This window comes from Pezoporus occidentalis, unplaced genomic scaffold, assembly GCF_034315485.1.
Source record: "Pezoporus occidentalis ecotype Australia unplaced genomic scaffold, CSIRO_AGI_Poc_V1 ctg171, whole genome shotgun sequence".
Taxonomy (NCBI): domain Eukaryota; kingdom Metazoa; phylum Chordata; class Aves; order Psittaciformes; family Psittacidae; genus Pezoporus; species Pezoporus occidentalis.
In genome coordinates, this window is record NW_026913543.1 from 275928 (window position 1) to 299992 (window position 24065).

The 24065-nt window shown below is 44.6% G+C and overlaps 2 protein-coding genes across 10 annotated transcripts in view; one reads left to right on the top strand and one right to left on the bottom strand.

Moving 5' to 3' along the window:
- The window catches only part of PTPN1 (protein tyrosine phosphatase non-receptor type 1), a 42371-nt gene extending 38446 nt beyond the window's left edge, over window positions 1-3925 (top strand). Inside the window, exon 9 of the mRNA XM_062613923.1 lies at window positions 475-3925. Within this exon, the coding sequence (XP_062469907.1) occupies window positions 475-682 (208 nt within the window). The 3' untranslated portion in view covers window positions 683-3925. The remainder of the gene's footprint in view (window positions 1-474) is intronic.
- RIPOR3 (RIPOR family member 3) overlaps window positions 3777-24065 on the bottom strand; it is a 53276-nt gene continuing 32987 nt past the window's right edge. For all 9 annotated transcript variants that reach the window (XM_062613915.1, XM_062613918.1, XM_062613920.1 and 6 more), the window contains 12 exons: window positions 21870-22015; window positions 14916-15045; window positions 13994-14572; window positions 12796-12935; window positions 11922-12054; window positions 11107-11215; window positions 9795-9956; window positions 9489-9647; window positions 8232-8434; window positions 7898-7981; window positions 6867-6957; window positions 3777-5810 (listed from right to left, as the gene is read on the bottom strand). In XM_062613915.1, coding sequence (XP_062469899.1) covers window positions 5710-5810; window positions 6867-6957; window positions 7898-7981; window positions 8232-8434; window positions 9489-9647; window positions 9795-9956; window positions 11107-11215; window positions 11922-12054; window positions 12796-12935; window positions 13994-14572; window positions 14916-15045; window positions 21870-22015 — 2037 coding nt within the window. In that variant the 3' untranslated portion in view covers window positions 3777-5709. The remainder of the gene's footprint in view (window positions 5811-6866; window positions 6958-7897; window positions 7982-8231; window positions 8435-9488; window positions 9648-9794; window positions 9957-11106; window positions 11216-11921; window positions 12055-12795; window positions 12936-13993; window positions 14573-14915; window positions 15046-21869; window positions 22016-24065) is intronic.

The window sequence follows — 24065 nt, forward strand, 5'->3', positions numbered from 1 at the left end:
AAGAAGTGACAGCATAATGAGGTGGTTCAGTCTTGATTTACGTGCAGTATATGTTAATTTACAGAGAAGCTCTTTCACTACTCAGAGGCAGGATTAGTCATGTGGCTGAAAACTAGGCTGCCTGGCTTTAGCCACAGTCAGAAACGTGAAAGGAATTGCATGCAAAGCTACTTTTGATGAAAGCAATAGAGTGGGCTCGTGAACAGAGGACTTTCTGCCTGTCACTGTAAGCTAAACTGTAAGGACTTGCTGTGTACATGACAGCAGCGAAGCCGAGGCTCCTGCCTGCGTAACCGCTAGGTGTCACTCCTGATTTACCGGAGTGCCGGGGAAGGGGATGATGCCCGCATGGCCTGGTGTTGCTGGCATCCGGCATGGTAACTAGTTGTATTCAGAGCAACCAAATGAACGGAGAGTCCAGCGCTGAGTGGTTATTTCCCTCCAGAACTGAATGTTTCTGTCTTTGTCCTTAAGCACTAGTCAAGACACTGAAATTCGGAGGAGAACTGTTGGTGAAAACCTGCATCTCTCACCCCGCAAAGAGGAGTCAAAGAAGTCGGAGAGCTCAGAAGAGGATGATGAGAACATGATGACAACCTGGAAGCCATTTCTAGTGAATATATGCATGTTCACCTTCCTGACGGCGGGAGCTTACCTCTGTTACAGGGTGTGTTTTCATTGATGGACGTGCCAGCAAGAGAGACCCTACAGAAAACACCACCGATTCCATGGGTTTGTAATCAGCTCCTCTGAAGGAAAGCGAATGGAGGCACCTGAGCCTCGTCTCAGTGGAGGTAGATCTTAGCTTGAAAGGCCGGAACTTTGGTTAGGGCTTAAAGAGAGAATTGATGCACTAGGGTTTTATCTAGCCCTGTGGTCCCAAGAACATAATATTCTAATCTCAGGGCCTTAAAATATTCAGGAGTAAGCAGAGAAAATGCCAAATAGTCTGTTTTCCTTTTCTTCCTTTTTTTCCTCTACTTCTTTCTTTTTTTTAGACTCAATAGTAGAACTACAACACATTGTTGTTTTTAGCCTTTTTTAAAAAGCCAGTTCTTGTTCTTTTTCTTTTGTTTCAGAAAAACTAGGCACAAGTGAAACTTGCTTGTACTCTCCAAGTGTTGTAACCAAATACATGACTTATATTGACGAGTTCCCAAAAACAGAAAAAGAACCCCACATACCTGAAGAATGTACCTTTTTGGAAGGGGAGGGCACTGGGGCCGGGTGTTGTGGTTGGGGTTTTTGGTTTAGGGGTTTTTTTAACTTGCTTCATCATTGCAGACTGAGTTGTGGGCAGTGCCTGTGGTATTGATATATTTAATCCTGGCATAACTGTTCTTAAAGAGCTTATTGTTTTACATGTGTTTATAGAAACAGGCTTCTGCATTTGCTCAGGGTATCCCAACATGTCAAGCTCTTTTTTTTTTCTTCTTTTCCTTTAATAACTGTATCCCCCTCATTGACTTTTGTTGCACTCTACTTGCACATGCGCCTATTTACATTGCACCATCCTCTGTAAAGCTGGTTTTACTTTTACATTCTGGGTTAGGAGAGGTTGAGGGGAGGGAGAGAAACAGGAAGGGAAATTCAACCAAAACATGTCCACCAGCATCGTGCAGCTGGCATTCAGACGGTCAGTGCTTAAACCTCATCATTTGGAATGTAAAATGCAGTTTCACTCTGCTCCGTAGGAATAGCTTACTGTGAGGGCAGGGGAGGTGACGTGCTCGGAGCCACCACAGGTGATGAGCAGGAAAGCGTTGCGTAAATCCAGAGCAATTAATGCTGGGGCAGCTTCCTTAAGACATAGGAAGCTCAACAGAAGCCATGTTGGTCTGTGGATGTATCGGTTGGCTCATGATGCAAACATTTGTGTGCTGCTTTGTTCAAAGCAAAGATTTAATGTACTGGCTTTAGTTCGGTTGAAGATTCACTCTTCAGCATCACGGGGCAGATGGTGCAAGGGGCAGCCCTGCACCTCTGCAGCAGGGGATGGGGATGCTGCCCCTGTGCCGCGCCCGGGACTCAAATCATGTAGAGTGCTTGTAAATAAGGATTTGGGTGCATTGGTAGAACTGTGACTGGAAGTCAGCATTGCACTAACACTTGTCAGTGCTGTTCCTCGCGTGTTACCAAATTATCAATGGAATGATAGCAAAGGTGTCTTTGCTTGCGTCATGGCGCAGAGGAGTAAACTCGCTACCGGCGGCTGTAGTGATTGAAACCATGACAGCTGATTCACAACAGTGTTACTAATCAGTTCTTCTTATTTTTAAAGTCTCTCTAGAGTGATAGCACTTAACCACCATTCTCAGTGCAAGCATCGCTATGGAGTACCTTACGTAAGTCTCTCCACTCCATATTTATTTGTGCAAAGCTGTCTGGGTGTAGCTCTTCCTTCAGTGAATAAGTTGGTGAATGGGGGGGTTGGGGGTGGGAGTTATTTCTATTTTGTGTTTTGTTAAGCTTGCATCAAGGGCTTTTCAAAAGTACAATAATAAATCCTCAGGTAGTACTGGGAGTCAATACTTTACCTGTGAGACTGTTGGTCAGACCAGTACTTGAAAGGAGGAATGTTGTAATCAGTCAATATTTAGTTATATTATTGGAAACATGAAAAATGAGTATAGAAAAATGGTAATATATAATGGCTCATCTGTGTATTTAAGATACATTATGTGATTGCTTTGTCCCCACTATTCTCTCCCATCATCTGGTAGAATATTGTTCTAAGGCAACATTTGTACCCCATTTGTATTAAAATGCATGTAAAGTCTTCTAGTGTCCTGATTAAATACCACGTGCTTGAAAGGTGAAAGAACTTATATTTCTGCTTCCTGATGTGCCCAGAAATTATATTTGCATGACCTGATCATTAAGTGGTTGTGGTTCCAAGGGTGTTGCTGAAAGTCCCTTCGTTCAGCGCTAGACTGGTTTGGTGTTTATCGGATAACATGTACTCGCCCAATCCTTGGCATGACTTCCTATTGAATTCCTGCGTACTCAGTGTAACCCGGTTGTTCGGCATGGTTCATTTCAGCTGAGTAAGTATAGTACAGACATTCCAGAGAGTTTAGTAAGCCCTACCCACACCTCACCCAGGGCACTGGGGGCAGGCAACAGCACAGTGAGTTCACGGGCTCACTGGCTGTGCTGCCACTGGAAGAGGAGGAGACGGAAACCTCTTGTGTCAGAGCTCAGTGGCAGCCTGCTGTGACCTGCAGAGATGCAGCTCCTGCAGCAGTGGCCCATTTGAAAAGGAAGACCTGGCACTGAAAGAACTGTCCTGTTCCCAGGAGGGAACATGCAATGTTAGGCCTGACAGGAAACCAGAGCATCCTTCCTTTGGGTGCAGAACCATTCACTTGGAAATCACTCTCACAAGAGAAAGCTTCTGCAGCTGCTAAGAAAAGAGTTCTGACCATCCCTCTTCCTGGTGTTTGCCATTTCTCCCTCTGTTCCAAACATCCCCTGTCCTACGATAGGCTGTGGAACATCCCCCCCAGCCTGGTGAGCTGTGTGTAAGGTTTATCCTACTGAACTGTATGCATTTTTGTTTCGATGTCCTGTATATGTATGTAGTAGTTTGGGTGTGTATATACAGTAGCGTTTCAAAGTGGGTGTATTGGTTAACCTGTTCTTGGAAAATGGACGAACATCCATGTTAAACTTGTTAGAAAGTTAGTGAGCTGCTCTGCTATATGCCTTAAGCAAATATTTACTCATCAGGTCTTTCTTTTTTACAGATTGCCATAGAATAAACTTTTGTAAAAAAAAAAAAAAAGAAAAACCCCAAAAAAGCTCAGTGTTTTGGTACAACAGTTGCAGGTCTCTGGGTAACCTGTACAGTTTTTCAATGATTTCCCATACGAGTTTTCAGTTCTCATTTTAGTTGTAACAATAAAACTCTTTTTTTAAAGAAGGTCCGTGCAAGTGGTGTTGCTTCCCCTCCTCCTGGGGTGAGGGCTGGCAAGGAACGGGATTTAAATGTTACTGGAAGAACTTACATGTAGGTCAGAGCTCCAGTGAGAGAGAGAGGTAAGTGAAGCAAGTGCCATGTCAGGGAGAGGATATCTGTCTCCCTGCTCTAGTCTTTCACTTTAAACAGTTAAATTTTAACCACTTTGGCCCAGGCAATCAGTGTGATAACACAAGTGTAGTAATACTCAAGGACAGGGTTTTCAAAGAGTTCCAGTTGTGCTGGAACTGGCTGCTGCAGTTGGCAGGCACCGGGTAGTGGACCCATATGTCCCTAACCTGCAACTCTCACACTGCCGTGGTGGTTGGCTTATTTACCTGTTGGTTTGTATCTTTAAGGGAGGCTACAACTGGAGAAGAGGTGCTTGGAATGAGAACTGCCAAAAGCTGCATGGAGTGGTGTTATATACAGGAGCTTTGTGCAGGCAGAAAGGTGACTGTGCTGCCCTGTCCCTTTGTAGGGACAGGGCACTGTGGGGAAGACAGGCCTGGGGCAGTGAAGAGCTTCCCAAAGTTAGAACTTCTTTTCCCTGCTTTTAGAGAAATCGGTACATTAAAAGCAAGCATCACAGCACAGGTAAGCAGCCTGGGAGGTTTTGCTTTGCTATGGTGCAGCATGACCCAAGCACTACACCCTGCTACCCAGCCCTCCTCAGTACAGCCTCCAGCTGTGTGAGCAAGCTGCACATCTCCAAACTCAACCCCGGCAGCAGCACAGCAGCTCAGCCTGTGTGAACCTGTGACAGACCGACCGCAGGAGTGGTGTGTGACACCCTGACTAGAGGTAAGATCCTCCCTTCCAGTTGGGGGTTACTGGCCTGTCTGCCTGTGCCCAGCACTGTGGAGCACTCACAGGACCTTGTCTCAAATGCTTTATTAGAACTGTAGAAAACAGGATGAAATCCAACAAATAAATACTAAATAGAAAAAGTTATGTATAAAAATATATACACACAAAAGCCAAACCCTGTCAAGTATTTTACCTGAAGCCAGGCTTCTTAGTGAGCTCACTGGAGGGTAGCCAATGCTGAGTAAGGAGCCTGACAATGCTGTATAATTATGAGAAGTTTTGACCTATGGCTAAATGAATACATTTTAAACCCAACAACAACAAACCAACTTCTCCAGCGCTGTCCATGTCTCTCAGACCTGCACAAGCCAGGTACAGTAACTGCTGAGGATCCATGTGTCAGTCCTTGCTTAGTCCCCTGTCCTAAGCTGCAATGATGATGAAATTGGCTGTTAAAGCTTTCCTTATGCAACTGAACTGTACAAGGGAAGGAAACACCAAGCAATACCACCGGCTAGTCTTTGATGGATGTGGCAGTTGCTGTAAATGACCTGGTGTCTGCTGGCTTCTAGATGGACTGCTGGAGAGGGATCGTTTCTCTCCTCTATAAGGAATAAATAGAGAACTTCACGGAAAAACAGCTCTTGAGCAGGGGCAGCTGATTCCTGTAAGGTGGGGAGTTTAACTCAACCTGGTTCCATATTCTAAGAGATCCCAGTTTTCATTTGTCCAGCACTTGGTATTTCATCATGTGCTGAGACAGTAAAGAAGTATTCCCCCCTGCTTCATGCAGACTGCAAACGGCCCCTTTGGGAATAGATCTGTGCTTACTTAAGCAGGGCATAAGTAAACAAGGTATTGATGAACACCACAACCAGCTCCTCAGGTACCCATGTGTGGCTGTGGGAACACCACGATGTGGCTCCTTGTCCCTGCTGCTAAAACACTGTGATTTCGATTTCAGCCTCTTGCTGTACGGTGTCTCTGAGTTCACAGCAGATCCTGTCCATCTTCTCAAAGGCTTGCCGGCCCTGTTCACCTGTGGGGAAGGAGAAGACGGCCCACACTGAGGACAAGAAAGCAGCCAGAAACACTAAAAACCAGGATTCTCTGGAAATGCTGCTGTTGTGACCTTGTTCAGAACAACAAGACCTCTCAGTAGTGACAAACACATTTCTAAGGGAATAGTTTCCCCAAAACTACTCAAAGCCACCATGGAAAAATCAGGCCTTCTGTAAACATTTCCACATGAGTAACAACTTGGAACATCACAGCTGGAAAACTTGTGTAATGCACGTGAATCTGAGTGTTTCCGAGAAGCAAGTCTGGAGATCCCCAGAACTTAAGTGTGAACTGAAGTGGCTTTGGGAAGAGGAGAAGAGGGAAACTGCTATCTCCTGAATAAACTGGACACCCTCCCCAGCACTCTGCTCAGCAGAGGCAGCCTGCGCAGCTCTCTGCCCTCAGCAGAAGCACAAGTACCAATGGCAGCACACAGGGAACACCCGTGTTTCATCACCGAAGGTCCCCTCCACTGCAGGTCTGCTGAGTCCAGGTGAATTAACAGGACATGGGACAGTGTAAAACCACTTTGTTTGCACTCTACCCCTCCAGTATTCAGAGTGGAGCCATTTGCAGAAGAGTAGGAATATCAGATGAGAAGTAACCAGTCAGTTTGTAGGTGGCTAAACAAGATTACCAGACCCACAGAGGTCTGTTCTTCTTTTGTTATATTTAAGAGACCTTTCAGTTATCCTCACTAATCTCGGAGCTGGAAGAGGCTTTATTGTGACCTGCCAGGTTCTAATGTCCTTGTTACATCTAGGAGAATGTTGCTGATGCCAGGACTACTGTTAGGCAGCACCATCAGTACTACTTGCCACCTTCTTAAAAGGAAGGTTAGTGGCTCTTAAAGCACTTTATCCTACAGTGATGGCCTTGGTCCTGTTCTGCAGACTCTAACAGAGCCTGTGGTTATTACATGTGGTACGAAGTTTATCTCGGTGTTTATGAAGTAGCTGCTGATAAAAGTTCCATTGTCCCAGATGTGTTCAGGCCTGTTCTGGTTCTGCACTATTTCATGTTACAGACTTACCAAAGGACAGTGTTGTTTCTCTGGCTGCATTCCTCACTTCCTCTGCTTCGGACTGGCACAGCTGGGCAACCTGCTCGATGCTCTCAACACCCTGTGTGAGAACAGAACAGTTTGCAAGAGTGGCTCTTCAGCAAGCAAGCTAAACACATCCAATACTGACTCCCACCTCTTCTTGCATCCGAGTTCTACTGTCGCCTTCCTTCCCTCCCCACTCACCCCCAGACAGATCAGTTCTGATCAGGCTCGCTAATTTAAGAAGGAATGATACTTCCTATCCTGTTTTAGGGCACAGAAAAAGAAAGTTCCCAGGTACAGGTCACTGCTGCAGCACCATTAAATCAGCACAAACCAGTCAGGACCTTCTCTGAAAGGGCAGCTGCAGGTTGTGCAAGGGCAGCGGTTTCTTTGCAAAGCCGATTTTGAGGACAAGACTCTGATTTTAAAGGTGTTTTTCCACCGTAGCTGATGCTATGATTTGTTGGGCCTGTCTTGTGACTTGTTTGTAGAAACTGTGCTCACAGTAATGCCTTGTATGCAAACTCACTACCAAACTGGCGGCTGGAAAGCTTTACATCTGTTCCGGCAGCTTCTTACAGCAGTGATGCAAATGTTACTGCTATTTCCTGGCTATAATCAGCTAGTGTTGAATATGAGATTAACTGATTTAACTTTCAATTTCTGCAGTTAAAGCTTTAGAACCAGCTCCACGTACAGCTCATTGGGGCTAATTTTTCTGCCTGCAAGATGTCCCCCAGTCAGACAGTGGCTGTTGTCCTTCACCAACAACAACGCTGTAGAAAGTAAACCACTCTTTCTACCACTGTACTGTGCCTCTCATATCAAACTGAAACACTCCCAGATCCCTGCAGCTCCCTGTGCTGCTGCCTTTTGAATAGCAGCATAATTTGTAACTTTGGCAATCAAAAAATTCATTAACTCACAAGACAAGGAAGCTGGAAAAGCAACCCTACTTGGCTTAAAACTAAAGCCAGACACACTTCTGCATGTGGCAGTTTGGGCCATATACTTACTCTGAGGTTTTTAAGAGCCAAACAAGCAGCTTGCTGAAGTCTTGTGTCAGAGTCAGCTAAAGCATCGGTGTAAAACAAGAGAGCCTGAATTGAAAAGAAAAAAAGGTTTTATAAACTACAGCATCATTGCACACTGAAATTCAACCTGACCTAAGTAAGCACTGCTGGTGTTACCAAGCTGAAACTGAGTAACAGACATGGACAAGGCATTTGAGTACTGATGTAGTTTAGGTTCTAGTTAGGAGGTCAGAGCGGGCAGCAGCACTGTCCCAGGACACCAGATCCACGTATTTCAGCATCCATTCAGACAAGCCGGGAAGATTTCAGCCTTTACCTTTTCCCTGCAGTTCCGGCTCGCCGCCGCACGGCACAGACAGGCCGTGGCCGCTTTGCTGACGCGGTGGTTGTCATCCAGCTGCAGAAGCCCCAGGAGCCGCAACGTCTGCGGCAGCGGCTGGAGCCGGTTCAGCCGCTTTCCTTTCAGCTTCTTAAGAGTCTTCAGCCGTCCAGGGCACTGCAGCTCCTCGATCAACATCACTGCAAGAGAAAGGGCAGCGTCACTGACAGCTGAAGGCACTACCAAGAGAAGGCAAACCCCTCTAATTCTCTCTCCTTTCACCACCAGCAGTTGTTCACAAGCGTAAGACACAAGCCAAGTGTGGCAGGAAGCAAATCGGGACAACTGGCCCTTTGGCCATCCTGTCTTCTCTCCCTGGCATTGTTTCATTTCCTCCTATGCCAAGACCATCTGATGAATGGAGCAGAGATTATTTCACACTATTAGTTCATGGAGTGCAGTGAAGCCCTGGGTACATCAAGTACAACATGCGGTGCTAAAGAACTGCACCTACTCCTACGCCTTTGGGTGTTAGGACAAGCAGACCAGTCTACAGTAAGGAAAACACCATTAAGCAAAATACTGTAACCATCCCTGGCAGATCTTGCTGTACTGGTCGAAGAGAAAAGCCTCTGTCTCTTAAAAAACAATGAGCTCAGGCACTGGATTTGCAGTTCCAGTTTGAAGAATATCCCAGGACTTCCTCCCTGGCCAGCACCACACAGACCTCAGGCACGCCGCAGATGACTCATCTGCATCAAAACAAGACTAAAGATGCAGCCAATATCAGGACTATTTTTAAAGTAATTCTCTGACACGGACCGAGCTGTAAGTGCTGTCATGTGCTGGACTCGTGCTACATGTGTAACCGCAGCTGTAACCAGACATAGGTAATAGCAAACAACAGTCACACAGAGCTGCAGACGTTTACGCAGCCCCTGGAGCCAGCCCTAGATTGCTGCCAGCTGTTTCTGCTTGAACTTCAGACTATTGCAGACCCACTCTTTAGGACACTTAAGAAACCCATCTTCCCACCTCTGCTTTGTTTTTACCTCGTTATGTATGGGAGCCAGGCTTGTCTTTCCTGTTCTAATTAAAGTTACCTGGTCAGAAGGGGAATTAAAATGGAAACATTGTCAATGCAGTGGTTGGGCTGCTTTCTGCTCTGTAGTGCATCCTGAGTAGTAACCGGGAGAGCAGCAGCCAGCTGCTGGGCTTGTCAGTTCAAGGGAGGGAGCCAAGCACTGCCCTTACCTTCTTTAGCAAGTTTTCCCAAGTGTTTCTCCAGGCTGGTGATGTGGTGCTTCTCCAGGTAGCTGTAAAATTGGAATGAAGTCACCAGTTCTGGTTGGAGGGGCAGGCAGGGGAGCAGCCCATCACAGGTGACAATCTGCTCCAGCAACCTCTGCAGCACTGGAAGCAGCATGGGAAAGAACAAAGGAGAAAAAGAAAGGTTGGTTTAATGTAAACTGCTTCAAAGAAGTCAGAGTTGTAGTTTAAAGTGGATAAAGACAATGTCCAGCCATGCAACAAAAAGAAACCTGAGTGGCAGCTCAGTACCTGCTTCTAACTGACGGGGGTATTTCTCCTTCACTTTGAGCATCAGGGTGTATTTTAGTGCGTGACGGAATCTTTCTGCTGAAGCAAACAAGATGCTGCTGGGCTCTGCAAGGTCACTCCAGATCTTCAGGTACTGCTTCTTCTTTTTAGTCTTCTGAATAACTGAAAAATCCCATTTTAAAGACAGTGAGCTCTAGCAGATTTTGGATTTCACATGAGAAAAGAGGCACCAGATGGCATATGTCGAGATGTGTCAGCACTGACTTGTGTTTGTGTTCTGTAGATGGCTTTGTTCAAAGCCGGAGATTTGCTGCCAGTATTTTAACATCTGCAAGCACTGATTTCACCAGGCTTGGGCTGAGCTCCTAAGCTGTCATTACAAGACCTGAATGAGACACACAGCAGCTCCTCTGCCTTGTGTTCATTCATTTTATCCAAGTCAAGTTTCAGAAGTGCTTTGTGAGTTGAACTGTTTCCATTTCTATCAACCAGAGCTGTGCCATATCCAAGCACTTTAGAGATCCTGTCTTATCTACCTTCACAAGGGGAGAACTCTGAACCTCAGTGCAGAGGCTGAGGCAGGCTTTCCTTCAAAGGAAGAAGAGCACTTCAAGCAATACCTTGTGGCTCCTTGCTATTATTTAAACCCTTTCCCACTCTTACCTTTGTGTTCTGCATTTAAAACTCCTACACTCTCCTCATCATGCTGTACCACAGGCCTTTCAGAGCTTTGCTCCAGGGAAGGGTTTATTCTCACATCCTTCAGCATAAAATGTGTCAGCAAATGCTTCCAATTAAAACCTGTATTCCTGCCACTCTATTTACCAAGATGAGACCAAAAGTGTTCAGTCTCCCACTGGGCTGTTATCATTTTGTCACCTTCAGCAGTCAGTGGAAGTGATTGAGTAGTGGGAAGGCCCAAGATGGGAAAAACTGCACACCAAACTTTCCTTGCACATTTGGGCTGTTTGCTTTTATGCAGTAAGCAGAGCCATAAAAGAGGATTTTATTAAGGCTGTTACAATGTTCTTCGACTGCAAACTCCGTCATCCATAACATCCCTGTTTTTAAGACAAACCAGTTCAGCTACTAGGTCTGAGACAAAGTTCCTGAAATCCTTTCCTTCCTTGCAGAGGAAAAACAAGCAAACAAGGAGCCCCGTTTTCCCTGAGAATCCAAGCTTAAGAGCTGGTTTAATTATGTGAATGTGTAAGACATTCAAGATGAAACCTGATGTGTCTGGAGAAGCTTCAGCAGAGTCACCTGCCCCTCTCACACCTCAGGCATGCCTTGGAACAATGCAGTTACTCACTTTCTTCAACAGACATATCCAAGACATCACCAAGGACCCGTGTCTGCTCCGACACTTCTTCCAGGATGCTCTTCTGGACAACCTGGGCTACAGTGGGTGAGCTCAGTTTCTGAAACACAACATGCTTATCTTAGCAGCTGGAACAAAGGCAGCATCGAGCACAAGATGAATGAGGGTTTGTTCTTGGAATCAATCTCCTGTAATCTATGAGAAAACACACAGCTGCTCTCAAAAGGCCTCTTTGCCCATCATGGGACGGATGAGTCCTGAGTGCAGAGCTGCTCAGCAGAATAGGATGAGTGAATCACAGTGTGCTGGCACAGGCTGGCTGGCACTTGATCCTCCTCCACCCTGTCCATTGACAACTGCAGAGCAGATCAATACTAATTGTTACACTGTCCTCTGCTGCCCATCCTCATCAGAGGTAATACTTTGAGGACGATAATGTGCTTGAGCACTGTAACTGAAATTAATTGAGGAATGAGGTCTCGAGGGGAGGCAGGAGTTCTTTCTTGCCTACATGCTGCCAGTTTCATTCTAGAAGTAGCAGTTTTCATTCATTAAGAAATTGATCCCCTGTACTCAATACACAATTCAACTCAAATCTGCCCTACTGCATTAGCAGCCTGCTTGGGACACAAAGGTATTACCTAGAGCTTCAGCAAAACCCAGAGGCTGAAATAAAGCAGCAGTTTTGTTCTGAGCATGCACACTGCATTTCTGGACTCAATTTCTATTCTGAGCCTTGTTTTATAAAGGAGCCAGCTACGTATTCATTTTTGTAACTGGAATCAAAACCACAGGCTCTTCCTCACCTGCAAAAGGCCTTTGCACAGCTTCAGATGAGTTACCAATAGTGTGTCTAAGTTGTCATCACCTGTAGTTACATCTCTTGTTTCTGTTCTCATGTCACAGCTCAGGGACTGCAGTGTGTTGTCATTGTATGTGCTGTTGAGGAAAGAAAAGAGAAGAGAGAGTTAAGACTCTTATAGCTAAATAAGCTAAAGATGCACAGTCTCAGCAGCAGCCTGCAAGCAAGCTGCAGAAGTACAAACCCTGTGGCATTTAACAGATCTCAGACTTTTTTTTATTGCATTGATAACACTTCTTAAAAATATGAGGACTTTAACTTTTTCCAGTGCAGTAATGCTGGATCAGTTGATCCCACAAAATCCCATTCTGGAGAACCAATACTGGTAAAAGATGTTTCCAGATAGCATGAACTGAGTTGCTGGCTCATCTGCAGCAGGTGAGGTGCAGAAGCAGCACACAGACAAATCCTGTGGTGCCTCCCAACTCGCTGATAGTGAGAATGTAATAAGTCTCCCAGGATCAGGCTCATAGCTCTGGAATGTTCCATTTCAGTGCACAACCTGCAAAACTGAATTCAAATGAAGCAACAAGTAGAAGAGCTCTGTAAGTTACTCATAGATAGGGTAGCGCTGTCTAGTATCATCCTGATCAGCCTGTTTGCTGCAGTCTCTTTCTAGCAGGTCTACACATTAGGCACTTCCATCACACTCTGTGGGCTATTCTGAATCTTGGAGTATTCACAGCAATTGGTTTCTGCCCAGAGCTGCAGCTCTGCACAGCTGTTACACAACTGTGCAAGGCAAGCACAGTGTATTAGGAGGCATTCCCAGGATCAGCCCTCCTTACCCCCCATAAGGAAGTGCTGCAGACGCATACCTGATACTGGCTGTCCGTACGCTTCCGAACAACGAGAGCTCATCAGCGCTGCAGTCAGCGTTTAAAAAGTCAAAACTTTCCAGTACTGTCTCCACCATTAAGCTTTCCATAGATGAGTGTTTGTGATGAAGTGGCTTTAGCTGTGATGGAATGGGAGGAAAGATGCTGTTATTTGTAGTTATCAAGCCATTCTGCATGAGTTCTTGGCAGTTTTTCCAGTCACTCTTAATAACAAATCAATTTGCTTTTCTGATTTCATTCCTGCCACACCAGGAAAGTTACCTCCTGCTCCAGACTGATCCAAAAATAGTGTTCTAATTGGATTCAATATGTGCTTCTGTATTTTGACCTGTCTGTATTCCTCTCTGGATTTCCCTGCCTGTTCAGGTTGACATAAGAGCTGATTTCCTCTGCATCTTGTGCCACTTTCCTTTACTCCCTGTTTTAGATCTTGAAGTAACTATCTTAGGGGTCTGTTACATTCCAGTAGTAACCAAGAACTCTGATATCAATAATGGACTTCATGGGGCCAGTAACTTTCTTCCCCTTGGAAAGGCTGCTGTGAGAGCACTGGCTAACACCATTTATTATTCCAGACCTCAGAGGAAGCCTTACAGTGTCTGTATCCCACATACAGTGCTCCCAGGTTTGCAGAATAACCCACTGCTTGCAGAAAGCTCTTCTCCAAGACCTTTACTCCAAAGAAAGAAATGTTTTCAGCATCATACAACTTGTCAGACAGTCTGAGCTGCCTGCAAAACCTGGGGGACCCTGGAGAAATGTTTGGTTTGAACTGATGCAGTCATCTCCGGGTACACTAAATCTGAAAACATTAACAAAACTCGGAAGCAGACAAAATGCAGAGGCTGTGGCACACACTGTTCACACCCTGCTGAGCCCATGCTTGCTTCCACTTTGACTGCAGGCAACATCCTAATTTCTTTTTCACAGTTACTGACCTGCACACAGCACCCGAGGGCTGTCTCTTGAGAGGGACTGTGCAACATCGGGCTCCGCTGTAGTCAGCTCTCAGGGCTGTCTTTTCCGAGTAGTGCCTGACCTCTGGTGGCCAAACTTACTTTCTGGGAACACTGCTACTGCTACATCAACTCAAATCCACTGCAGTCATGGAACCTCTGCAGTTTTAAGACTACCAGTGGGAGCTACACCATCTACCAACAGTAAAACTCCAACATACCTTTAATTTATCCCTCAGGGATGAGACCTGGTATTCCAATTTCTCCAGCTGGGCTTGCACCACATCGTGTGATTTCAGCAAATTCAACACTTCTTGGAGAGTCTTATCAATTGACTTTGTATGTCCGTCTAGCTTTAGGTCATTTGCAGTAGTCAAGCTTTTCTGGCTGAAGTCTTCATGCTCTGTCAGACGGTGGGTTCTGGTCTGGTGGAAAGAATCTCCACCTTTGTGACGACTCCGAAAACTCGGTGGGTTACTTGGAAATCCATCCACACACGGCGTCTTCTTCAGGATATCCAGAGTTGTGTGATCTGGAAGAGGATGCTGCCGCTCTTCTGCACAAGTCTCTTGGATCATCACCAATGGCAACGTCCTGTGGTCTAGAGCTGGAGTTGCAGTTCTGGATTCCGTCCCTTTCTGATCCTCAGAGCTGAACGAGTCTGCCTCGCTTGTCTCTGCCGGGGTGCAAGGCTTGCTCCTCCTATGCACATCGAAATCACAGGCAGCCAAATAGCTCAGTATGCTGGGAGGCTGAGCATCACTTCCATCCGCTTGGCTCTGCCTTTGTTGCAAAACAGACTGCGGCAAACAGATTCAACAGTGAGCATAGAGACAATTGAAAAGCATGAGATACCACCGAAGATAGAGAACTAAGAGAACTGTGGGTTCCTGTTCTTGGAAATGTACACACCCAACTGATCAAAACCACAGGGCTCTTCTGCACAAGGCAGCCAGGCGAGTGTAGATTGGACAAAAGAAGGCTTGATGGTTAGGTGAACATATCAGTGATGTTATTAGCACTTGAGATATATGGCAGATTTAAAAGGGTCATGTAAAACAACCATTAAACCAAACCCCTCTCAAATGAATGAGTCAAGTCTTAGGTCTGTGCTTTGCATTCTGCTCTCCTCGGCATACTCACCAGGTAGTATTTCTCTCTGAAGCTGGGAGTATTTGGTGGGGTCCAGTTGTATAATGAGCTTTTCCTGCTACTCACAGAAAACTTGGCAGTGGTTCCAGGTGACAAGAACAGGTTTTCTGTGTCAAAGGGGCTGTAGAAAGAGACACAAAGACCCAAGTGTCAGTAAGTCCGGAAAGCACAGAAACATTTAGCAGCAGGAATAGCCGTTAGGATTGAACTGTGACATTTACTAAACAACACGGGGAATAAAAGGAAAGCAAAACTGCCTCTCTGACCAATACTTTTGATTGTACCAGAGAAAGAGGTAGGCAAAACGATTCTGTGTTTTACACGGAATTCTCAACACCCTTTAGACAGAGACATGTGCCACAGTCTTGGGAATAGGAGTCCAACAGGGCATAAATCTGAAGCACTCTCTGTCCCCCTGCCATGTCCTACACAGTGCTGGCAAGTACAGCATCAGCTGCTTGCCAGCAGCCACTGGACAAGCAGCGAGATGTATACCACATCCGACATAGGCAGGAATTATAACACATGTAAGAAAGGAAAACTGCCATAAATTTCCCCCCTGCAGAGCACATAGCACCTGAAAAAGCTACTAAAAACCTCCACCTTCATTATCCTTCAAATATGAATAAACAACTCCTTTGGCTGGCAGAGGAAACCTGTGCGCTGGGATATGGCAAGTTGTGTGGTTCATACAGTCATGGACAAGTCCAGTTCCCAGAGGATACCAGCTATGGTCTAGAAGAGCTTGACAAGTCCCACTCTAAAGACTTCCCACTTACCTACTACATCACAGCCATTAATTTCCCAACTCCTCTGCAAAGAGTCTAAGGAAACTTGGACAAACTGCCTCCCAAAATTCAACTCAGCTAACCAGGAGAAGGAGAGCATATTTTAAGTTACTTAAAGCAAGTTTGGGGGGGGGTGGGGTGTATTACATGTTACTTTTGTTCCCCACCGATATGCCCTGCGGCATGAGGACTGAGTTTGGTTTTCCATTTAGGAAAACAAGTTAATGGTTTATAACAAATGTGTAATCCCACAGATATGAATGTAACGAGCAAAGAGTAAGATAAAGTCAGCTGCATTCAGCTGTACAGCACGGAACCACTACAAGTCTGAAAAGATCCAAACAATCACAAGGACTAATCAATTACATGGAGTGGAACTTCTGCTCTCCAGCAAGAGCTGAAAAGCAGAGCTCCAGTTCTCTCCAGCTTCTCCTGTTGCACAGGGACAATTCTCAGCAGCATCCTGCAGTGTCTTCCTCAGCATGGAGGCATCGCTCTGTGAGCTTACCTAATGCAGGTTAATTGTCTACATGAATGCTGTCACCAAGCTGGGGTTCATCAAGCAGGCCGGTTCCATGGAGTTACATCAACCACCATCTGCATTGGCTCACCATGCAGAACATAAATCAGGTTTCTGACAGCGAGAGCCTTTTAGGCAAAGCCTCCTATGTTTACTGATGGAAGAAAATTATGAATCCCATCCATGGCATTTCTTAAGAAGAGTCACAGGGGTCCATTCCTCAGATTTTTCATCTTCAGCTTTTACTATAGCAATGCAAAATGACACTTTGGAGGAAAGGGGCAGGAATGACAAGCTAAATCTCTTTTGCCCTTTTGACAATTACTGAAACCCACTGGCAAAATACCACTATTGAGCTGCCTCCAGCCAAGCACATGCTCCCTGTTACTGCAAGATTACAAGGTGAGAGAGCAAAGCAATGGGTGAAGGAAAGAATGAAATCTGGTCTAAAGCATCTGTTCTCCCCTGGTTGTAAGCTCTTTGGGCATGATACATTGTCTTGTTCCACATTTGTGCAGCAAACAGAACACCATACTGGGGCAGAGCTGTGAATCCATCTCTCCCAGCACACTGACATTGACAGAAGCCAGTAGGGGATTTTCAGGGGAAAAGCACAGGAAATAAGTCAAATCTAGTAGGTTTTCCCCAGACACACACTCAAATCTGAGGCAATCCATAGTTCAGATCTGTCATGCAGCAGACTTCACAAGCAGACTATTGCCTTTAGCTGTCACCCGCTCTTCCTTAGTTTGTCTGGTCACTTCCTGAAATCATTGACACAAAAACCTCTGCAGAAGTCAAGTCTGCAAAAACTTCACTATTTATTTCACTTGAAATTGTGGGACAAGTACTTTGCCATGGGGGTCTTTTGTGGCTGTACTGAGAGAAACAGTGGCTAACCATTTACTTTCCACATTCCCCACAGTGAACATCGCTATGCCTGTACAGTGTTATCCATCAACACCTTTCCAACACTGAGAAATTCTATTAAAAAGTGAAAGTGGCCCCATGTCTGATCATCTTCGTTGCCCCAATTCTATTTCTATATTGCCAAACATGCTGGCCTTTGGTTATGACTAATTACAATGCTGGCATTAAATGCATGACACTACAATGCCATCCAGGCAATCTGAAGTAGCACAGAACTTTCCCTTAGCTTACCCTAGCACTGTTGCAGGACTTTAGTGTTCAGGACCAAAACACACAGCCCCATCCTGACCCTGAAGGGGTTTACAACTCATTAGAGCTCCTGTTTCCTAGATTAAACCAACCATGACATCAGAAGCTTTGCATCCACACACATCTGAGGTACCTCAGACCTGCCAGCACTGAGCATGGATTCCCAGCGAGATGCTGTTTTGTGACAACCGCCAAGGCTGTGGAGTGATTAAATACTTGAGACTTCTGTCAGTTCCCTGACCCTGCTGCATTTTTCCATTGGGTGATGTTCTCAGAATGTAAGTAATCAGACAGAGCATATCAGAGCTGAACCCAATTCAGTCCTCAGCCCCACAGGGCTTACCTTCCTTTCTCTCACTGCCAAGACTGTGTCCTAATCACTCCCCTTCTGTCCAGTCCCTCCATGTATTAAACACCACCGTCCAGAAGGACTCTGAATAGACCTCTCTGAATCCCACTATTAAGCCTGTGAATCCACACTTGCATTAAATCAAAGCACCACCAATTCTGGTCAACTGGACTGAACTCGCTGTTAATCATGAGATTTCTTTTTTCCTAGTGAACACCAGTGAAAATACCCACACAACTTAAACAGTGTGATTATTGTTAGGTTTCACCTACCCCTAATGCATAATAAGCACCAGCTTCAAGGTCAGTACAGCTGAACACAAGACTACGCTATGAAACATCACTCCCACCAGAAAGCACGTTTCCATCAGAAGCACAGATGTGGACTAATGGCTAAAGATACCTGCAGGAGTAACTACCCAGTCACGTAAGTTTTCATCTGTAAGAGCAAAACTGTCAGTAGATTTGTATCCAGAAAAAACAGACTTTCCTTTCTTATTCCCCCTTAAGGTTTTTTCCTCCGCAAAGGCCTGTGAGCCAGGCCAGCACATGCTCAAAGCAGGCAGAAAGCACAAGAGTGGTTCTGGCTGGCTGGCACCCTTAGATCCCAGGACAGGGTGCTAACTGAAGTTCTGTAAAGAGAATACAGGCTTTCTCTTTGTCCTCCATATGAGACACAGAATTCAGACTGCTATTTAGGTTGGCAAAAAAACCAAAGTCTTCTGCCAAACTGGCCAAGAAAGCCATTCTGCAACAGGCCCAAGGTCATTCACGGCATAATCTATAAAGGAGCTGAAGGAACTTTTGTTAGAGCCCAGAAGACTAGTGGTCTATTTAAAGAAAATATACATTTAGAAGTGGAAGACTGATCCACACTTGGATTTCTCACAAAGCAGGTCTAGATTGAAAGCTTGCCTCTTGGGGAAGTTTGGGCGTATCAGCTGGATTTGTTTAGTTATTCTTAAACCAAAGAAAAAAGCAGCTGTTGAGTGCTCTGCCTTTGAAAAATACAAACACCATGAGTTATCACCACACAACTTCTCCTCTCTGTAAGCAACTTCAGCAAACAGGCTGTCAAAGAGGAGCCTGCCAGTTCTGCACAGAGCTGCTCTGGAGAACCCACTTGGTAGGATACCAGTGCATTTCACCAAACTTAAACACAGCAGAGACACAGAGTTCTCATACACTGAAACATTCCAAGTGGGGATTAACCCCAAAAGAAAACGTGTCACCACTAACCCTGTTCCCAGCTCTGCTGTTGACAGCTCTAAAGCTGAGTGATGGTTGTCCCAAATGCCACAGAATTGCCCATCTCACTGAGCAAAAGCTGTGCTCTAAGCTGTGAGCTACTCCAGCAACCAAGGGGCAACAGAATTGGAACTGTAGTTTTCTAAAAAATATACATTTAGTTACAAATAGAATTTGTTTTGGAGATTCAAGCCATTATCTGAGAAACTGCAATATCCCAGAATAGGAAGGGGTTTTTCCTCAAATAGTGCCTTCTGCAAGAACAATTTCTGTGCATAACTATTTATGCAAGATACTGACAGTGAGGAAAGTCAAACAGACTCAGCAAAAGCAGATGAAGTGAACTGATCTGTTAGATGCTATTTGTGTGGGTTAACAAGAAGAGAGTAAAAGCAATTCTTCCAGACTCTACTCTGAACGCGCCATCTCTCAGTATAGCACTTCCCATATTAGGGCAAAACCAGATTTTAAACCCTGCTCAATAAAGGATTTCTTCTTCACTGCACAGGTGAAGCTTATGTTCGGCTTGAAATCAGGGAAAAAGGGACTTCCTTTACAAGAGTGCCTCTGCAAGGAGAGGGTTCTGTCTGCAGTCCTTTCTGCTCTGAAAAGGTACATAGAGCTTTTGATCACTTCACATCTAGATTAAAGCCAAGACAAGCTTTGGTGGTGTGTGCTTGTTGAAGGGCGAATGATGACAAATAAAGGCATCAGACTTTGCTGGGGAAGTATGACAGCCTGTAAATCCTCTTATGCCCCTCTTCTCTCCTTCCTTCCCCAATACTAAGACATACAAATGTCAAAACAACATAATACTTTAATTGGCTTTCACCTAAAAGGGCTGTCATTTTAAGAGCTACTTTTACTTAAAAAAATCCTAAACATAATGCAACTTGCACCATCCCCACTCCCTACAGTTTGCAATAACTCTGCCATGAATACCTCTGCTTTCAGATTCAAGGGGGAATACATGCATAACTTGGCATGAGTAAGAGGAAGTTTCATAGGGAATATAATGCAAGATCACAGCAAGCTTCTGGAATGAGGTTTTGTTACCCAACTAATTAGTGGCTCAGCTTCTCAAATAAGAAACAGAAGCCTCAAAAGTCTCAGAGCAGCTGCAGCACCTCACCAAAACATATACTGATGCCCAGTGTTAGATCTCAGGAGGAAAAGGTGCTGTAAACAATGGGTGCAGGCAAAACTTTGTTGTGCAAGTTTCTCATCAACTCAGAACCATGAGTATGTTTGAAAGTAATTTCCAGATGCTGCTGCCAAGACTCATTTTTCAGCCCAACTGCAAGTACAAATCAATAGTAAATTTCAAGAACCACAGCACGCACAAAAGACCTTCAAAAAACAGTCTGTTGATCAACAAAGCTTTTCTTCCCCCAACCCCAGAAATGCAACCTCAAAGCACCTGAACAGCAATTGCAACAGAAAACTTGTGGCATTCTCATGGTGGTGGCTGTAAAAGACTGTGATAAGGGTTAAGTCAAACGACGCTTCCAAAGGTAATGAAAAACAAAAACAGGTATTAAAAACCAAGTCTGATTATAAAATAATTTGGTCATTACCCTGAGGGCAGGAAAACTTTTCTCTAACCAAAAGATCTCTTTGGGCATATTTGGCAGATCACACATTCAGCATACACAAGCTTTGTTATTTTTTGGCAATTCTTAAAAACCAAGAAAGACTCAACAGCTGTATAAGGCTGAGCCATGGAAGCATCTGGCCTGCAAGGCACAGCTCCATGCCCTTGCTCATTTGAACACTGTTAGGTTTCTGCTTCTCCTGGATCTACAAGTCTAGATCCACAAGTCATCACAAAGTGGCCTTTTAAGAACGTCCTTATCACACAGGTGCGTGCAAATGTTTCTTTGCCATGTTGAATTGGGAAGAACTGAGGGCCGCATTAAGCCATGTACAAGTGTAGAGCGCCTGCTGTTTCACTGGGCACATCACTAAGATGGCCAAATTTAACCCAAACGAGTAAATGGAAAACAGGTTAAGAAGTTTTGACTTGTTGCAGACAAGACTCACAGTATGGACTGACAGTGCCATAAAGCAGAAATAACAGCACTACCTCAAAAATCCATGGTGGTGTGCAGAGACTGAGGAAGAAGTTCCAGTGCAGCACCCACAAAAGTCAGAATTTGCTTTTAATAACTTCAATAATCCACTACACAAATTGACTTACAGGTTCAAATTATAAAACAATTTGACAAATCACAGGGACCATGAAAATCCTCAGCTATTTTAAAAGTGCATTTGTAACCAAGCTTCCCTGCAGTGCACAAACAGACCTTATATTGATAACTGTAATAATCACAGTGCAAATATAAAGGTACTAAGTCTTTGGGAAAGCTTCATTTTTGACAAACTGTGGCCTGGTACTAGTGATTGTCCTAAAATTGCAAGTACATATTTTTTCATTGTGCATAGAAGCTGCTATTTTCAGTATTATTTCATCATCTTTAAAATAACTGTTCATGTTTTATAGGTGTACATACATTGCTTGGAGTTAGACTTGAATGCTCATTCTGAAGCTAAGTGGTAAGCTAAGTAAAAGCCTACTATCAATTCACATGGCTAGCCATGGCTCTAGCAACATCAACACATAGAACTAAAGGGTGATAGACACAGCTTCTGTCCCTTTCCCCCTCCCCTTCACAAGGACTGGTGCCACAGATCAAGCACAGGAGGTGGGGTTGCTGTGAGGAAGCACAGGGCTGCTATATAGTGCACCTGCTCTGCAAATAGAAAGAGGACTATGATGTTGAATGCTACTAAGTGAGATACTTGGGAGCCTTTAATTTATTTCAACTGTTCAGCTCCAGCTTTATCTGAAGCTGTACTTACTTCCAGAGGACCTCCAGCTGTAGCTTGATGGTTCCCAGTTCAGTTATGTCCACAATGATTGCCTGAGGCTTGGTTGTAAAGAAGTTTATGCTGTCACACGTCACAACACCAACTAGAATAGTGGCCAGTCCTCGTAGCTCTGTCACCTGCAGGGACAAACACATCCATTTTCATCTTATCAGACAATCCTCAGTCACGTACATGGAAAGAAGAACACTTCAGGCTCAGATCTGCTCCAAGGCCCACAACAAACTTAAAACCTCAATACTCAGTTTTGGGCTCCTAAACTGTTGAGAGCCAATATCCCCACAAGGAATATGTTGTAGATGGCTACAAAGGAGGAGAGAAAAGCTGGGGAGAGAGCTGTGCAGCACATCTGACAAGAGAATTTGGTGGACTCTGATTTTAAGAAAAATTAAGTCTGAAGTTTGGAAATTCTAGCTGAGGTATACATACAGACAGTCGCTATTAGTACAGTCTAGCTTGTCTACACATTGTAACAACACTGTCAAAAAAATCTGTATTACAAAGAAGTATATTACCCTACCTACACTAGACTATGTCAGCTCAGTTGCCTAAAGGATCTGGAAGCATAACTGTCTGAAAGGTCACAGTGGATTCTAGTTGTCCTAAACTCAGCTGAGGACCAAAATCAGAACTGTGTCAGTTCTCTCCTCCAACTCTGCAGGTGGCTCCGAGTGTGTTAGCAATGCATTTGCAGACCTGCATTTTCCCCAGGCTGGCACTTTGCTTCTTCAGCTACTTAAAAAAACAAATGACAAATCCAGTCAAACACTTGCTTAGTTCCACATGCTTCCAATGCAGATCAAATTGTTTCAGAAACACATAAATCACACTCAGCACAGAGTCTGAGAATAAACGACTGAAGTCCACTTAGGAATTAGTTCCATGCCTGTATCTCCTTTAAGGTGGAGCAGAATTATGTTGCCAGGCTCCTCTTGGAACACTCTTTGGCACTTCTCAATTTTATTTTTTAATTTTAAGCCTGCTATGTATTTGTACTGGGCAAAGATGATTAAGTACAAAGTGGAAAGAGCAGGAGGGTGTGGAGAACATTAGTCAGCTTAAGAAAGTCTTTTCATAAGCTGACAAAAAGAATAAAGCTATCATTGTCACACAAAGCAATACAAGGCTTTACAGCTATTATGGGAAAACGGGGATCTGAATTAGCCTCTCACCTGATATTCATTGTGCAGTGGCAGCAAAAAAAATGCATTATAAGTACATTTCCAAAGGCTGTTAGGGCAAGATGCCAAAAAGTCTCTCCTATGTAACCCAGTTTTGCTGCCAGATTGGAGGGGAACATTGAAATAGCTGCTTTAACAGAGCTGCCAACACTTGAAACGCTGCACTGGCACTGTTTCCTAGTAGAATAGGATCCAGCACAGCCTTCGATCACAGCTCCTTTTAGGTTGACAGGAGTCACGCTGCAATGTCCAGCCCACAAGAGATGCCAGACTACAGTGGCAATGCTGTTTAAGGATTAACTCCACCTGCCAGGTAAGTACCAGAACCAATGCCAAAGGCAGCTGCACAAGGGTCTATGAAAATTACATACTTCCCTCAAGGGGTACTCATAATGTGTCACCTTCACATCACAGGCCACTAGCACTGGGCCCTTACTGTTAGGGATATGATTTTTCTAAGGCACTTTAGAGTTCTGATGCTTTTTTTTCCCTAAATAAAGATACCAAGTACAGACTGTTTGTACCAGTGCATAAGTGCCGTTGGTTCTTTGCAGATACGGAGCATCTCTAGATTAAAATACAACAACAGAATCTGCATTGTCCCAGAGAAAGGGACATTTAAACTACAGAGTCAAACCCTACACACATGCAATAATGTTTTCCATATACGCAATTCTCTTTCAATAGAGAACAGAACCCCAGGGAGTTAATATTCCACATGGGTCATAAATAATATCTACATACACATCTTTTTGTCTCCACGTCTAGACTTCACCTTAGAAAATCCCAGATATTGATCTAGGACATAAAAACAAAACAACCACACACAACAAACATACACAACCAACCACATATACCAGACTCCGCAACACAGGAAAGCGGATGCACCAATACAGTTACAAGTGCCAAGAAAAACAGAAGTAGATGTCTGTTCAGTAGGCAGAACATTGCTTAACTGCCATTGTTACCTGGCTAGGAAAAGCAAACT